At 44.8% G+C, this 19001-nt stretch overlaps 1 protein-coding gene across 1 annotated transcript in view; it reads left to right on the top strand.

Moving 5' to 3' along the window:
* Positions 1 to 19001, top strand: part of ITGA9 (integrin subunit alpha 9) — a 913294-nt gene that overhangs the window by 738515 nt on the left and 155778 nt on the right. The window contains exon 23 of the mRNA XM_078688268.1: positions 8960 to 9067. Coding sequence (XP_078544394.1) covers positions 8960 to 9067 — 108 coding nt within the window. The remainder of the gene's footprint in view (positions 1 to 8959; positions 9068 to 19001) is intronic.

Genomic DNA, 19001 nt, shown 5'->3' with positions numbered 1-19001 from the left:
CATCGGTTAACCCCTCACCCTCACTCACCCTCACTCACCCTCACTCCACCCTCAACCCCTCACCCTCACTCACCCTCAACCCCTCACCCTCACCCTCACTCACCCTCAACCCCTCACCCTCAACCCCTCACTCACCCTCACTCACCCTCACTCTCACTCACCCTCACTCTCACTCCACCCTCACTCACCCTCAACCCCTCACCCTCACTCACCCTCACCCTCACTCACCCTCAACCCCTCACCCTCACTCACCCTCACCCTCACTCACCCTCAACCCCTCACCCTCACTCACCCTCACCCTCACTCACCCTCAACCCCTCACCCTCACTCACCCTCACCCTCACTCACCCTCAACCCCTCACCCTCACTCACCCTCAACCCCTCACCCACCACCCTCACCCTCACTCACCCTCAACCCCTCACCCTCAACCCCTCACCCTCACTCACCCTCACCCACCCTCAACCCCTCACTCACCCTCAACCCCTCACCCTCAACCCCCTCACCCTCACTCACCCTCACTCACCCTCACCCTCACTCACCCTCCCTCACCCTCACTCACCCTCACCCTCACTCACCCTCACTCACCCTCACTCACCCTCACCCTCACTCACCCTCACCCACCCTCACTCACCCTCACTCACCCTCACCCTCACTCACCCTCACTCACCCTCAACCTCACTCACCCTCACTCACCCTCACTCACCCTCACCCTCACTCACCCTCACCCTCACTCACCCTCACCCACCCTCACTCACCCTCACCCTCACTCACCCTCACTCACCCTCACCCTCACTCACCCTCACCCTCACTCACCCTCACTCACCCTCACCCTCACTCACCCTCAACCCCTCACCCTCACCCTCACTCACCCTCACTCACCCTCACCCTCACTCACCCTCACTCACCCTCAACCCCTCACCCTCTCTCACCCTCACTCACCCTCAACCCCTCACCCTCACTCACCCTCAACCCCTCACCCTCACCCTCACTCACCCTCAACCCCTCACCCTCAACCCCTCACTCACCCTCACTCACCCTCACTCTCACTCACCCTCACTCTCACTCACCCTCACTCACCCTCAACCCCTCACCCTCACTCACCCTCACCATCACTCACCCTCAACCCCTCACCCTCACTCACCCTCACCCTCACTCACCCTCAACCCCTCACCCTCACCCACCCTCACTCACCCTCAACCCCTCACCCTCACTCACCCTCACCCTCACTCACCCTCAACCCCTCACCCTCACTCACCCTCAACCCCTCACCCTCACTCACCCTCACTCACCCTCACTCACCCTCAACCCCTCACCCTCCCTCACCCTCACTCACCCTCAACCCCTCACCCTCACTCACCCTCAGCCCCTCACCCTCACTCACCCTCACTCACCCTCACTCACCCTCACCCTCACTCACCCTCACTCACCCTCACCCTCACTCACCCACACCCTCACTCACCCTCACTCACCCTCACTCACCCTCACCCACCCTCACCCACCCTCACTCACCCTCACTCACCCTCACCCTCACTCACCCTCACCCTCATTCACCCTCACTCACCCTCACTCACCCTCACTCACCCTCACCCACCCTCACCCACCCTCACTCACCCTCACCCTCACTCACCCTCACCCTCACTCACCCTCACCCTCACTCACCCTCACTCACCCTAACCCTCACTCACCCTCAACCCCTCACCCTCACCCTCACTCACCCTCAACCCCTCACCCTCACTCACCCTCAACCCCTCACCCTCACCCTCACTCACCCTCAACCACTCACCCTCAACCCCTCACTCACCCTCACTCTCACTCACCCTCACTCACCCTCAACCCCTCACCCTCACTCACCCTCACCCTCACTCACCCTCACCCTCACTCACCCTCAACCCCTCACCCTCACTCACCCTCACTCACCCTCAACCCCTCACCCTCACTCACCCTCACTCACCCTCAACCCCTCACCCTCACTCACCCTCACCCTCACTCACCCTCAACCCCTCACCCTCACTCACCCTCAACCCCTCACCCTCACCCTCACTCACCCTCACCCTCACTCACCCTCAACCCCTCACCCTCAACCCCTCACCCTCACTCACCCTCACTCACCCTCAACCCCTCACCCTCACTCACCCTCAAACCCTCACCCTCACTCACCCTCACAACACATATTGTGTTACAATAGGTGTCACATTTGCGAAAGATAAAACTATTGGCATTGTAAATAACAAAGCTATTAATTTCGCTATTTTCAAAACAAGCACATAAATAAAAAATGTGTCCTTTACAATACCAATAGCTCAAACTTTCCTAATGCGAGACCTATTGCATTGCTGTGCTTCTCTCCCCTGCTGCACTCTCCTGCTCTCTAGAGATGTGGCCTAACGACCAGAGCTGCCATCTAAGTGACGTAAATACAAAACATGTTGCATTCCAAATGCTTTAGGTGTCACATTCGCGAAAGTTATAACTATTGGCATTGTAAATGACAAAGCCATCAATTTAGCAATTTTAAAAACCAACAAATAAATAAAATATGTCATTTACAAGACCAATAACTACAACTTTTCTAATGCGAGACCTATTGCATTTCCAATGCTTGTTTCTCTCTCTCACCCTTATTGCAATACCTGATTTAATATCCTATTTTTCATTTGAAATAATTGTAGTACCATACTGTTGATTTTATCGTATGCTACCCAGATCCTGTGGCTTACCTTGGGTTGCTAAATTAGTGTATAATGATCTATATTAAAAAATAGATGACACAAAATGATGTGCCTAAACAACATAATTAAACAGGTTTTCAGTTTTTTCTTTTGGTAGTTAAGGAGGGAATGTGGTTGCAGAGTTTTGTTGCTTGGTCTGCAAAGACACAACCCACTTTCTCCGCAAGTGGTTAGAAAATTATTATCTTGTAAAAGAGTTTAGAGTCTCAGTGAATGTTTTCTGCTTGGCACAGATCCCTCAAACAACTTGGCCAGAATAGCTGGACCAAAACCTAGTTGTGATCTATGCACCTCCTAAACTGATTAGAGCTTGATTCATGTCTAACAGGGTATCGATCAAGATTTGCCAGCAAAGGAAAATATACGGACAATGATTCATATTGGTGACACCCTGTTTTTAGATGTTTTATGTGTTCACTTGTCCTCACTTTTAATTTAGTTTAACTGTGGTTACCAATAGGCTCCTGTCTCCATGGTAGCCTGAGACAGGAATCGGGGGTTGTGGGACCCTAGTTTTTTATTTATTTATCTACTTGTTTTTAATTATTCTGCTTGGCGCACATAGTGCGTGCAAGCCATACCTGAGGCCCTGCCCCCTGTCCATGGAGGGCTATTTTTACAGACGCATAGAGCGTGCGCACCGCAGGAGCCCGGAAGGCACGTCTAATGCATGCCCGTTTGGGCCGGTCCATGCAACAGTGCCAGTTTTGGCACAGTGCCGGTTTTGGGTCAGTGGCTTCACCATTTTTAACTTACTCATGCGAAGCATTACTAGCTTGCAGGCGCTCAGGTGAGTCCTCTGCCTGTATTCAAATTGGACCTTTGATATTCGGTTTCAAATACATGCTGCCCTGGTTGCGGGCTCATTTTAGCGGGTTAGTGTCTGAGCGCTGTTTGCCACCATGTCCCAATTTGAACAAGTTACCCACCTTATCCACTTCTGAGGCTGTCATACACAAAAGTAACACCCACGTGCCTTGTGCACTCATTAATGCTCGACCCCTTATTAAACATGGAGATTAATTTTCCCTTTTCTGTGAAATTCATACTCCTGCGCTAATCTTTATCATGGAGACTGGGGCTGACTCCACTTCTAATCGTGATTTTCTTCATATTACTCCGGCTACAATTTGCTTAGATTGGGCTGTGGTGGAAAACGTGGAGGTGGTATTGCAATCTTGTTTAGATCCGAACTTGTGGTACGCTGTATTCCTCTTTCGTCTCTGCTTTGTGAAGCGGTCCCTTTCTGTGCTAGTATCTTCGGTCCAGTGTTTCAGAGGTTCCTTGTTATACCGGCCACCTGGCAAAGTTCTATTTGTGCCTGGGAGATTAGTTGCCTATTGGAGGAAGAGAGCTTGCTGAGTGTTTTCACTGTTCTGGGTGATGTTAACTTTCACCTTGATCCCCAGTCTGATCCAGAGGATTTACTGCAGATGATGTGTTCGCTCGGTCTGACCCATTGGGTGGAAAGGCCGATGCATTGGGTGGTGCACACCCTTGATGGTATATTTTCAAATTACTCCTTTCTGGGAAATGTAAGTATGCTTCCCCTACCATGGTCAGACCACACGGTTGTTTTCTTTGACATCTTTTTTAAATATTCTCTTCAGGGACTTACAACCAATCCACCTTGGACCTACTCTCATGCCTGGCAAAGGAATCAAGCAGATGAGCTTTCTCAACTGCTGGTACAAACTATGTCCTTCCATTGATGCTAAGTCAGCAGTTGAGGATTACGCACATTGGCTAGACTCCGTTTTCCCCTCTTTGGCTCAGCGAAAAGGGTTAAGATTAAGAGGATTCAAACATCCGCCCCATGGTTGCCTGAGGAGTTAAAACCCCTTAAACAGGCATGTAGGGGGCAGGAGAAACGTTGGAGAGTAAACTACTGCAAGTCTGAAAAGGCTAAATATAAGACCTTCTTGTCAAGCTACAGGACCTTGACCCACATGGAAAAATCATCATATTTTGCCAGGATGATTGAGGCTGCTAGTAATTCATCTAAGGAACTGTTTTCTACAATAAAAAAAAATCACTACCATTAATGTGCCTTTTCTCAATGACTGCAACCAGTCTTTTTTGTAATTTGATGACAAATGCTTTTCGCCTTATGGTGGAGGTTGTTTTTAACAACTTCTCTTCCATGACTTCAGCTTCTAGGGGGACGAGTCTCATTTTGTACCAACATACTCTGGCACCTTATTAAGCTCTTTCTCACCTCCATCCACGACTGAGGTTATCAATCTGATCAAAGCTGCTAAATCAGGCTCACCATGCGATCCTTGTCCTCCCGCTGCTGCCATTTTGGCAGCTGAGGCCATCAGGAGTAAAGAGGCAGACATCTTCCAGTTGATATGCCATTCAGGTTCATTTCCCTCTGCTTGGAAGAAAGCTTACCCTTCGCCTAATTTGAGTCATCCAGCAGCTGTTGGCCTATCTCCTGCCTTCCCCTGCCTGCTGAGATTTTTGAAAAAGTGTTGAATACACAACTGGGGGAATATATTCACACTAATAATCTCCTGGACATCACACAATGTGGTTTTCGCGCTGGACACAGCACGGAGACTGCTCTCATTACGGTCACTGAGGAGATTAGGCTGTCTCTTGATCAGGGCGGAAGAGCCAGACTGATCCTCCTTGATCTATCAGCAGCCTTTAGTACTACGAATCATGGGCTGATGGTGTAGCGTTTGGGTAGGATTGATGTGACTGGAACAGCTTGGGAGTTGCTTAACTCCTTTTTCTCTGGTCGTGAGCAATAGCTCTGACTGGGATACTTCATCTCGCCTTCCTACTCTCTCCCTTGTTAGGTGCCCAAGGGCTCTTCTATCACTCTATTGCTGTTTAACATCTATGTTACCCCCTGGATAAACTGATAAGATTGTTCGCAATTTGCGGCCGGCATTGCTGCCGGCCGCATAGTGTGGTGTCGTTGGCAACTGAGCACAGGGGAGTGGTGGCAAGATTCTGTGACTGTATGAAAGCAGTGAGCCAGTGGGTAGCTTTGATCTGCCTCAAACTCAATTCCGCGAAGACGGAGGTGTTGGTGTTCGGGGCCTCGCCCTCATTTTGGTCCCCGGAATTGTGGCCATCTGAGCTTGGCTCACTTCCTTCACCTGTCAGGTCCATTAAGAATCTGTGAGTTCTTATCAATGACAAACTTTCTTCTTGGGCAAGGTTAAGGCTGCGAATTCAGCGTTTTTTCATCCTTAAGAGGATTAAGAAAATTCTCCCTTTTATACCTGAACATCTTTAGAAAATGGTAGTCGCTTCCCTTGTTTTATCAAAGATCAACTATTGTATCTAAATATTCATCAGCAGGTACTTAATAAGTTGCAAACTTTGCAAAATGCTTCAGCCCTGGTGCTGTGTAAAACTCCTAATTTCAGTCTGTCTCGAAATATATCAAGAAACTCCATTGGCTCCCTGTGAGACAAGGGGTAATTTTCAAAGCTTTGTGCACTGTGTTTAAAGCACTGCATGGAATAGGACCTGACTTCTTGAGGAGAAGCTTTACCTGGAATATAGCAGGCAGATCTTTACACTCAGCCTTGGCCAAAGTGCTGGCAAAACCAGAATGAGGTAGGTGAATAGTGGAAGGAGAAGGTTAGTGCTTGGAGCATCCAAAGCCAGGAATGCTCTTCCTTTACACATCAGGGCCATGTCTAATCACGAGGTTTTCAGGAAAGTGCTAAAAACATGGCTTTTCTCTTTAGGTGAATCTCTTTTCTTGGGGTCGTTTTTCTTTTGCTCTCTCACCTAGCGCCAAGACTCCTTTTGGGTAATTGAGCGCTCTACAAGAATACTTAACATAACATAACAATGTGTACTGCCACATTTTAGAGTCCATGGTGGTGTGATGTAATAATCTACAAAATCCATTAGTCTAACCACCAATGGCCTCACAGGAGCCTTGGCGTTCAGGCAAACTGGATGGACTGGGATATTTCTAGTGTGGCTGATTTAGCCACATACAGGTCATTGGATTCCTATTGGTCATTTATACTAGTGGGCATTGTGGATACTTTGAAATACTTCTAAGAATAGCACACTGGCCCCATCAGGGGCTTCAATTACTTGGTGATCCAACCACAAAATATCAGCCATGGGCAGCTGGTTAGGTGCCCCACTCCAAACACATCTGCTGGTATCACAGGTGTTCTAGGATTACTCTTTAGATGGTGAAAGCACACTTTAAAGCCTGACAGGGTGATCAATAAGAGTATTTCTGATCCTGTTGGTGGGTTGACAGCGATGTGACTGGAATGTAATATTTTGCTAGTAAGTGTAGCTCATCCTTTATAATCTTCTAATCAGTACTCACAATGTTGAATTCTGTATACCAGTCCCTACCTGCTTTCCTTGTATCCTAAAGCTAACCTAAAATCTGTCCCTCTGTATCTTTTGGTTTCTATGAACAGTGTCACTCAGTTAAAACACACCATTTAAGGCGTTAAGTATGATTATTGTCTCTTTCCAATTTAAGCAATAATATCTACTGATTGACCCAACCACCTAACACCAAGATCCTTCCCAAGCCATAATTACCAAATGAGGGACCAGGAAGAGATGTGGACTAAAAGCTTAAGGGCATGATTATGAGTCTGGTGGTCCAAGGACCGCCAGACTCGTGGGGACACAGCTGTGTCGGTCCAACCACCGCCGCACAGAAGGTCTGACTGCCTTATTACAACTTTGGTGTTCGGACTGCCATTGCGCCGTTGCAACCACCAGGGAACTGTGTGCGTGCAACCCCGTTCCAGCTAGGCATGGACTTCATAGTCAATGCTGTGCTGGAACGCGCTGTGGTGGTCCTGCAGTGGTGCCTTTCTAAGGCATACTTAAATGCCTTTAAAAGCAACTGCCGTGTAACGCCAGGCCACACCACCCACCCGCCCGCCAGGCCACGAAAAACTTGTAATCTGACAGGTGGTGTCAGCCCAGTTTGGTCGTCCTGGAGGGGGGCGCTAGCAAGGCGCCCCGCTCCAGGACTGCCATACTCGTAATAGGGCCCTATGTATTTCCTTAGCAATCAGTAGCATTTAGTTGTAAGGCCAACTTTTGGAGTGGATCTGGGCATATCACTCTATCTTGCCTTAGCTCATATATATGTAAAAGTGCTGCATTCTTTACAGTTCTCCCCCAATGTTGGGTGAGTGTGAATAACCTGGACTTAATAAAGTTTTATGTGCCTCTGTAATTTCTTTTGTGCATGCTCCATCTCCACGCTCATTTCCCCTTTTGTTTGACTCCCTGTTATATCTTACAAACTCTCCTGTTATCTTCCCAGGCTTGTTCTCTCTTGTCGCTGTTGAGCTGTTTTTTTCATTTCTTTCTTTACAAGGTAGCTCGTTCTCCACCCTTTTCTTTCAAACCTGTTTATTTAAAGATTGCAATCTTATATCACAGAGTAAAAAATATTTAACAAGGTTCAATATAGTATACAACTGGCTTCGTAAGTTGCACAATTTCGATATTAGCATTGTCACTGTGTATCACGTTTCTATAATCATAGCAGTTATGGGCACCATTGTGCCTTGCTGAAAGCCGTTAGTTGTAGTAATAGACAGGAAACAAGGAACAGATATAAGAGGTAGGGAGAGAGGAGATAGTATCAAAAGAAGGGGTTTAGGTGGGCCATTGTTCTCCATTTTGTAGTGCAGGTTTCAGCTCGGGCTCATTTAACCTATGATTTTTCATTCACCCCCTGCTTACGACCCATGTAAATTCAGTACCCTTCCACAGCCGCTTTCTTCTCCACTGATACGTGTAATACTGTTCCCTCCCGTGACACGCTCCTGTTAGGTTAATCCGTTACTACTGGCAAATGACTTTCCGCAGTTTATTCCCCAGCTCACTTCCAGAGCCAAAATATGATCTTCTTACTGCTACCCCACCACATCCCCACACGAGCCAAGTCATTGTGTTTCCAGGGAAAGGATTGTTTATAATGGAATTGTTTTGCTGGGATTGAATATAATTAGCCGGGGTAACAGGATACATCAAGAACCCTTTTTTCCACCACTGTCTTGTCTCTCAGATACTTCAAGAGCTCCGTGCAATTTCCCAAAACAGCGAAGAACCAATACTTAACTAAAACATTTTTTTTAACTGAGAATATATGCTCTGTTTCTCTATCCACATTGTTGATGGATTCCCATCACTGTTAAAAATGCAGTCCCATCTGCACAATAAGAGTAACTTCTTCATGTTCTTCATTTCATTGCAGATTTTTAATGCTGGACCCAGCAATTTACCTGCTTCATTTGTTAATATTTGGGTTCCTAACCGTCTCTCGAGCAGTGGCGCAGAAATGTTTCATATCCTGGAGGTGATGGTGAGTACACACTGAAATGTTTCAGGTACAGACATTCCGCCTGTGGACTACCACAGGTCTAATATGTTTATAGATGGTAGAACTAGTGGAAGAGGGAGCTGTTTACAGGTAGGTTGGGAGGCTCAGCAGATTACTAGATCAATCTGAAAATCTATGTAGTCATTTAGATCCTTGATTTAAAGAAAATAAATGTACTCTTGGGAGCCACCATTAAAAGTTGTATTCTACAAATACTGGAACAATCGCACTGAAGCTCCATTAATATTGATGTATGATTAGAATCTGTTAAAAGAAAGACATTTTGTGGCATGAATTTGCATCTCTGATGTCCCTGCTCATGAAAAGTGGATCACGCAAGAGTTACGATGATGATCATCATATGCAGGATTCTGTATTCAGTGCAGTGTACTGTAAAATCAAGAAGTGGGGTAGTCACTGTGTACTGTGATATGGTTCCAACTCCCTCACTGAGCCTAACTCTCAAAGTTTCTTTTCTGTGATACATCCTCAATCTACTCGAATAATACCTTATTCTACTTGAGTTAATGAAACAATATTTGAGTGTTATGGAACGAGCTCCAAAGTTCCACTATGACAAGACATGTTTTCACCTTTTAAAACTTGGATGATATTGTTCATGGCAGGCACACTCCAATGGTTTCCATTGCTCACTCGATTGTTTCATTCATGTCCTGTTCTGGTGAGGTTTAAGGCATAGCCATATAAGAGGGTGGGTCATGATTATTACATCAAGCCATGGCAGCACCTGTGGTCTCCTGGAAACCTTTCCCAATAATGCAGATTTGTCTCCCTCTTTCAAGTTATTCTTTCTAGATCTCTTTCTCAAATCCATACTAATAACTCCAATCAGTAACTATAATTAATTCTCACATATTTAGACTAATGCTTAGTGAGACAAAGAATGATTTAAGACAGTTGCAAGCTAGGCAGCTGATATTGTGTTTAGTCCGCGCTTCAATGGGCAGCCAGTCTAGTTCTCGAGACTGGCAAGATGTGCTCGAACAGAAGAAGCACCGTTGAAAGGAGGACTGCATTCACAGTCACAAGTGAGGACTGAGGAACAGCTGCCAGGATGGAGCTACCAAAACCTAACTTGGAGATGACTAGAGTGTATGCAGCAGTTTTGAGTATTAGATTGAATAAGAAATCTTAGCGGATTGCCTGATTATATCGATGTGTTTGATGAGTAGCATATGGAAGGAGAGTGTAAAATACGTGAATGGATGATGTTTTGATATAAAGTTGAATTCCACCCTCGATGTACTAGTAAATTGACACTCCCATCTTTTCAAACATTTCCCATAACGAGGTAATTGAAGAGAGCCTGAGGTCTAAAGAGACAGCAATTACTGGTGAAGTTACATCTCTTTTATATTCAGTGAATATTGTACCATGTGTATGGACCAACACAATTTAATAGAGTCTCGCCAAACCATTATGGTATTTGTAATAAGCTCTGTAAATGAACTCTAGGCTGGGAGTAGGTTGTACTGTCCAGTGCCGTCACAGGTCAATATGAAGTGAACTCAGAGGTACTACTTCCAAGTTTAAATTCACTAACTCAGTGTAAGCAGAGGTGTCACTGGCATGTCAGCGGCTGAAAAACAAGGCTGATTGATTTCTTTTTTTTAAATATATTTATTTGCATTTTTTCTCAAACAAACAGATTACAGTGAACGAGGGGAAAAGGGAGGGGGAGGGGAAAGGGGATACAAGTATTTAATCATGTATGGATGGAATAATAGGCAAGTACCCAGCACAGGTTCATAAAGGGGTCAGCAGTCATTTCTGGTGTATTCACAGACAGTGGGGTACATTAAGTCCATGTAGCCAGTGACTGACCCCAGATTGCATATTCGGTGTACCAACTGTCATAGGGACTACTGTTAATATCCATACAAGTCAATGAAAATGGTTCACCCTATCTCAACTTTACACATCCACTACTGCATCTGACTATAAGGCTCATTGCCAAATTGTGGCAAAATCAGATACAATTTGTTATTCTCATTAATCTCCCCATTAAACATAAAAAAACAAAGAAAATCGTCGTCACATCGTCAAAAAACGAGGCTTATGGATGGTGACAGATGCCCATAGACATAGCTTTCTAATCCCCATTGTTGTCATACAATTCACAGATAGGTTAAAAAATGTTGATATTCACTTCCCTTTTTCAAGGGTCCATAGGAGCCTGCCTGGAACACATAGTGAAGTGTAACAGTGAAGAACATAGCATCAATCAGAAAAGCTGACATGATTAATTAAAGAAACGCTAACTGTTTTGTTTAATTAGATTGTTTTTTCCAAGATGACTAAACAAGGCAAAAAACAAGCAGATAACCAACTGTGTACTGAGGCTCATGCCCTGGAAAGGTAATTTGCCATCCAGAACTTTACAAGTTTTGAGACAGTCAAAATAGAGGGCAGAGTCAAACCTAGTTATGGTGCATAACATAATTGTCAATTTGTCATTTTATATTTCATAGAATTCTGGTGTTCAGTCAGCTGCTGGCACCTCACTGTTGTCAACAGTACCGGACACATATTCCCTTTGTGAGCATATATCTAACTTCCACAGTCAACAAAGACTTCCTCTGTTTATTGCTTTTGTGTTTCAAGCTAATGAGTTTTCAAATAAAAAAGAGCACACTTGCTTCTGTGTTTTCTCTTTGCATTCATGAGTGAAGTTATGAGCCCAAGAAGTTGAGTTTGCAGTCATAGTTTACAAATTCTGTGCACTTTTAGTGTTAAAGTGCTTCTTAAGGGCTTAGATTGTGCCCGAAAAAGCCCCTAACGCCCCAAATGTTCTGAAAGTGCAACTGAAAATCTTTCCCCTATTTGGAAATATAGGTTCGAGGCATATGGGCTGCAGATGGTACATTGAGTATGGAAGCAGGAGCATAACTGGAACCTGGCTTTCTAGACGTGACATTAGATGGCAAAAGGAGGATATATAAATATGCTTTTTATAGAACCACTAAGCAACACACATCTACGAGCAAAAGGAAGTACAGGATTGATCTATAATGAGCATTTTTTGCGTACAAAGAGGGAGGAAGTAGAAAAATAGGGGGTAGGTTGTCCCTACAAACTATTTTCCAGGTCAATTAGAACTGATTCTCTTCCTTGCAAACAGGAACATTCAGTAGATCTGATAACCCAGAGTGAAAATGGGATATCTCAATAATAAACAGCCTAGACGACTAATTCATCTTGACCAGATATGCTTAATTCTACAATTTTTTGTGATGTGATCCTTTCCTTCCTCCAAAAAGAATCTACACTTCCCTAGCAAATTTTAATCTCGAGGAGGGATGATATTCCTCGCTCTCTCACTTTGGCCAGCACCTGTCAGTCATTCACCCAGCTTAGAGAGCTGTCTGAAAGAGGTCATAGGATAATGTGGTCTTCTTGGGAACCTACAGCTGAACCTAGGAATGACGATTGAGAACATTTTCTTACACAAAGAAATAGCACAGGACCAACCAAATGAGGGAACTATAGGAACAAGAGGGTTCTTACTCATAGATTGATGATAAGAATTTCCCAGAAATGTGGTGGAAGATCACAGCAATATATATGAAACTCAGAGGTCAAGCCAGTGGGCTCTTTGAGGTACGCCAGCTAGGTAAGAGTTAAGCGCGGTCAGCAGGGCAGGAAGTGCAAGATTCAGGCTCCTGTAGGAGACATATGGCTCGCTCAAGTACATTCTAAACAGTTATATTTATTACCACTGGCTATGGAATGCTGAGATTGGCTGAGCCAATGAGAAGTCTTCGTTTAAGGGCATAAACGTATGTTGTCTGCCAGCATTCTACGTTCATTCAAAGTGCGGAGCTCGAGCATGTCGCTCACCAGGTCAGGTTTCATGTGAACCTATGCATGGGTGTTTGCAGTTCGAAGGGGGTTTGTTAATAACTCTAATCTCCACATACTGGTGAGTCTAAACAGCTTTTAATTGCCTCAGCCTTTCTTATCCCTATGGCCTAGGCTAATAATAGTTGTGTGGGCAGCGTACAGCTCTTAACTCCCTCTACACAGGACAAGTTTACCTTGTAGAAAATGCGTAATTGGTAAAATTAAATAAACATGAAAGCAGAGTGAAGAAGCACACACTTAAAACAACTTGGATTTCAGAAGAGTAGGTAGTTAGTTTTCCTAAAGGTTACATGTGAATACTTGAGTTTGTAAGTTAGGGACATCATGAGATACCAGGTACTAAGGTACATTTGAGCATTCAAAAGGCCTGGCAAGCGAGCTTTCTTTTCTTCCCCTGAAAAGAGGGCAGCGTTGTTAACTTTTAGAACTCAGCTCAAAGAATGTGCTTCTTCAAGAATTTTGCTGAGGAAGTTGAAGAAAAGAAAACATTAATGTATTCCAACTCAAACACTGTAACCCCGTCAAAATCTTCGAAGTAATGTGTGCATCAGAACAGCTTGTAATATTTAACAATGATTTAAATGTTGCACTCTCTTTGGATACAGAGTTTTACAAGTGACGAAAGATGTAATCGTTACTGAGATCAGAGGTCAGTTGTGGAATACTCGAGCGCTTTCCGCCGGTGGTGGGGTGTAGAAGGGAAATGATGTTCCCTGGCCAGGCTCTATTCAGGGCACCGCACACCTTCATCAAAATGTTTTATTTCATTTTGTTCTCATTAAAGTTAACAAAAAAAAAAAGTACCTAGGCATACCATAGATGATGCTAGCTGCCATGTTTTCTCTAACCCTAGAGTACATTTTGGGCCTCATTTCGATGTCGGTCTGAGTTGCCTCTGACCGACACTGTTTTGATTGAGGAACCGAACTTTGAATTACAATCCAACCACCTTCCCATTTCTCAATGGGAGCCTGAGCGGCAGGCGGAAACTGCCCGCAGCACAACCTCCCAGTGAGAAATGGGAGTTTGTGAACCACCCTGTACCTCATGGTTCCTGCCACACAGTGCAGGGATTTTCAAGGGTGCACCATAGTTGACCCCCAGATGCAGAGGGCCAGGGGTCCATTCTAGGGGCCCCAATGTCGCGTTCCGACAGACTTTCCATGTCAAAAACGCTAATACGGAAAGGCTGCTAGAAACCGACATCATAATCCTGACTGTGGATACGCCGTCCTTAAGGGATTATGTAGAGTTTCCGACTGACTGATGGGCTCCATGAGCCCGCTGGAAAGCATTGGTTGGTCCCTCCAACTCCTGCCTCCGACCGTGTGCATCCTAATCTATCAGTCGAACCGTAGCAATAGATGCAGCTCGGATCTTGACCGACAAACTGTCAGTTGCGGTCCGAACCACATCATAATTAGGCCCTTTCTGTTTAATACTAACGTGCTTAGAGCACCTGGCATATATGGAAGAGACATCCAGAGGGCCCAGCAGTAAGTTTCTATCCAAGGCCTCACAAATACTACTGTCAAGTCTTGCTTGCTCTCCGGTTTTAGTCTGTATACGTCATGCGTACCCCAGTATTACTAACTGTGCCAGTTTGACATATCTCAAGGAGAGCCAGTAAAGTTTTTTGTTATTGTCCAGGCGCATACTGACCATTGACCTTCAAATGCCTGTTAATGCCAAGTAAATTACTACGGTTCAGAAAAACTTATAGAAGACATTAACCATTGCCAGGGATGCAAAGAAAATCTATGTTGCTTGAAATGTTCACTAGTGTAGCTAGTAACGGCAAACAGTTGGTGTTCAGACAAAATAGCGAGGAAAAAAATCATAATATGGTAATATCGTCAGCAAGAATATCGTTGTCAAGAATATCAAACTTAAGGTAAATAATATCGTTTTTAATAATATCGAAGTCATTAATATTGTTTACAAAAAATAGTTGGTTTATTTTAAATGTATATGATATTCATTTTTTGTGTAATTATTGTTTGATTTTTAATATAGTTGTTAATTTTTTGTCGTTATTACATTAAATTTAATAGATATGTATGATTTTTAGTACCGTAGCGGGTTGTGGGTTTATAGGGGGTACAGGGTGGGAAGTAATTTAATTATAATAAAATAATAATTAGAGGTTAATAAATATTATTTAATGTATAATTAATTGTTTAATTGTGCAATTAATATCTTTTACATGTATTTTTTTATGTGTGGGTTGTGGGGTTTATAGGGGTACAGGGTGGGAAGAAATTAAATTTCAATTAATTAATAATTAGTTGTTAATTAATATTAATTATCTAATTGATAATTAATTATGTTAATTGTGTAATTTTAGTTTTTTAGGTGCAGGTTGTAGGGGTACAGGGTGGGGAGTAAATTAATTCAATGTATTTAATTATTATTTATTAATTCATATTAATTATTTGATAGTTAATTATGTGAATTGTGTAATGAATTACATTTTTATTTAAGGTGTGGGGTGTAAGGTTTATAGGGATCCAGGGTGGGAAGTAAATTAAGTCTAGTATAACTCCAATCAATGACGGCGTTCCTTAAAGGTCTCAGTCAGGACCGTAGGTCACTCGAGAGAGGTCTGTTAGAAACCGGTGAAGTTCAGTTGATCGGCAGCCAGACGAGGGTCTTTCAGGGTAGGTAAATTCCAATCATAAGTTGTTCACTCCGTCATTTGGACCTCACTACTGGACCCACGCATCGCTGATGAGCCCCTACGTTGGTTCGCCAATTTGTGAAAAGCAGCGAGTCTTCTAAGACCCCTAATGCTGCCCGATGCAGGGTTCCCCTTTTAATTCAACTTGGGTTCGCTATCAAAATAATGAGGCAAGCGCTGGACACTGGAAGACAAGAAAAAGGTTTATTTCTCATGAGGAGACCACGTCAACTGCAGACACCGGGATGTCTGAGGGAGATGTTCTAACAACAGCTCTCCTGCAGGTCACTTTTATACAGTATCAGGACAAAGTAATCTTTATGATCAGTGTCATGTAAGCTTGGTATCCCTGCCCTGGACAGGATGCCATACAAGCCGGACAAGTCGGTTCATACCCTCCCAGCCATAAACAATCGGACAAGTGATGTTATCTGCCAGCTGGTCCTTGCCTCAGGGTCCAGAACATGTGCGACTGGTCAGGTTTTAGTGCCGTGTACTGTTGCTAGGAAACAAGTTCCATTGTCCGTTGAAAGGTGAATTCTTTGGGGTGCAATAAACCATGCTTGTACGGGTCCTCTTGGTATCTGAAATCTTTGGTAGCGTACACAGGTGTGGGGAGGAGAAAAGAATGCAAAAATTCATAAGTTCATTAGTTACTGAGAACAGAACGAGGTGGTGGTTTAGCAAAAGGGCACTAAGGTTTGTTGTGGCAAAAGAATGTCTATTAGAAGCTACCATCAAAGGCAGGCATGCCTGTTAGTTGTTGCCCCCAGCACACATACCAGGTCGGTCAGGGGGTCAAATGGATACTTGTGGAGGTACGGGTAAAACAGAGGTGAACAATAGAGGACAAAATGGCTGTGGTGAACATAAATGAACGCCGCTTATGTACAACTAAAGTTTATCGGTTTTAACAGTCCCCGCTTTTTAACATAGGCAGGGTCATTTTTGTTCAGATTCATCTGTTGTGGTGGTGTACACGTTAAAATGATTATACATGAAGCAGAGGGTGGGTAACCAACTATGGTAATCGGTTGGAGGGGAATGAGGGTGGTAGAGGAGAGGATGGTATCATTATCAAGTCCATTTTTCTTTGTCAATATTTATCGCCATAAGTCCCTTTACTTCCTGCCCCATAGTTAACATGCAGTTGGGCTGTTCATTGTAGTCTTTGGTGGAATACAGGTTGTACAGGCAGATGCACAGACAGCAGGAGAAGAAGATCGCTATCAGTACAAACAGCATTGTCAATAACCTATGCAGTGAATGTAACAAACTGGGAGACAGTGTATACAAAATGGTATTTGCTGTACCACACGTTTAAACTTGGTGATGAGCATAATTCCTAGATGATGCAGTAAATTCATTCCAACACAAAAACGAGTGTATCATACTAATTGTTTTGTAGGATAAGGACCGCTAAGTGCATTATTGAGAACTGGACTGTGTGAGGAGCCAAACTAATAAGTATATTCATGAGGGCAACTGGCCTTGTATAATCCTTCTGATACACAGTTTACTTTTTCTTCCATATGGTATGATATTCCTATGCTATTATTAATACAATGACACTATGGGTGCAATTGATGTGGAATTTCAAAGGAAAACCTTTTTCTTGTCCATTTGGGGCATAATGAATACAAGGTGATTGGGAGAGAAATTCAACCTAATATAATTGATGGTCAGGGAATGATATTTGTCAAAGCTCTTCTTTCCAGTGTCCTTTACAGTGAGCCATCACTGGTAGGCTCCAATTGTTCATCTAGCGTTGGCGCTGTTGAGCACCGGCGGTGGAGCAATGCGTTCAACTCGTATCTAGATTCCACGTTCAGGGCGAGGTCGTTCTTTCTCTGGGATCACAGTCCCTTTGCCCTGTTCACTAACTAATCTATCGCTGGTACCTTAGACAGGGTACCCGCACCCTATTCTTGATCCGTGAAGTCCATCCCTACTAACCCTATTCTATCTTCGTACACTGTTCCTTCATCAAGTGGATTAAAACCCCATGTGAAAAAGGGGGTTGGGGGAGTCAAAGGAAGAGATGGTGGAGTTGCATCAGACTGGAGATGGACCAACGGGGCAGAGACTCCACACAAGTGAGCCCACCAATTAGGCCCAATGGGCTGAGACTTCAGGCACAAGTAGACCAACAGGCTGGGGGCTTCTGGACAGCCCTTCTCTCTTTCATTCTTCTTGTCGGTGATAGTGTCTCGTCCAGCATATCTTTGCTCTGCGGCTCCACCTTGGTCGTGGTCATAGTTGTTTCATGACAAGCTGCCAGGCTGTGCATCGCGTCCGACCTCTCTCTTCCAATGACTGGAGGGCATCCTGAATCTAGTAGTGAGTATAAAACGAATTTTTAGAGAACTGGCAGGGGAAGACGTTAAACAATTTAGTTTTCTCTACCAATCCCAAGCAGCTGGGGAAATATGTATCATTTACTTAAAAGGAAGATAATATGGTGTGGCGGGGTAGAAAAAGGGGACCGGAGATTGGACCTTGGTAGGTAAGGCTTTATTTTTATATATGATCTCTTTTTAGTACTGGATAGTCTTTCCCGGGTGAATCGAGCTGGGTCCGTTGTGGCAGCAGGAGTCGGGACCTTCTTATTATCCTCCTTTTTACAGGCTCTTCTATACCGGCTGGGTTGAGTGGTCGTCACCCTCCGTTACAGGATGTAAAAAAAAAAAAAGAAATGCAGAGTTTTAGGCACTTGTTCTCTTCTCTTAAGACCCCAAGGGACAACCCGGGGAGTGAGGGTTCACCAGTGATGGTGTATAAACAACAACTATTTACAGGGCACGACGGTGTTGGAATACAGTGCAGGTAGTGAGGGGGTAACACGGGGAGGGAAAGGGAAGTAACCCGCTATAGTGAGGGAACTATTTACACTTAGTGCCCAGGCGCCCTTTTTTTCCTTAGCGCTCTCACGTCGGGACCTCTCCCCGCCTCCCCACCAGTCCGTCACCCGCCTTCCTACCTGGCTTAGCCACACTCCTCCAGGAGTGCGGCTGGGCGACTCATGGGGACGGTGGCCTCCTGGCTTCTCCTCTTCACGGCTTTTCTGGACACGTTCCTCCTCTTCGGCTTCACTGCTCCGCCACTCCCGTTGCTCACACCACGATCTCCTCCTCGGCTCCGTGACGTCCCACGTCAAGTCCGTGATTTCCGCCTTTTCATCCAATCCGTGACGGTCGGCTTCTTCCGGGGGCGGGGCTTCTATGGACGAATATGCACAATTAAAGGTGACTTCCTCCTCGTAGTGCGCCGTCCACTGAGGGTCAGTGTCGACTGCCCACTCGTTCTGCGGGAATTGAAGAGAGGGGAGAGGGGGAGAATCAACAACCCACC

The sequence above is a fragment of the Lissotriton helveticus genome, chromosome 4_1 (genome assembly GCF_964261635.1).
Source record: "Lissotriton helveticus chromosome 4_1, aLisHel1.1, whole genome shotgun sequence".
Classification (NCBI taxonomy): Eukaryota; Metazoa; Chordata; class Amphibia; order Caudata; family Salamandridae; genus Lissotriton; species Lissotriton helveticus.
This window is presented reverse-complemented; position numbering and strand designations above follow the sequence as displayed.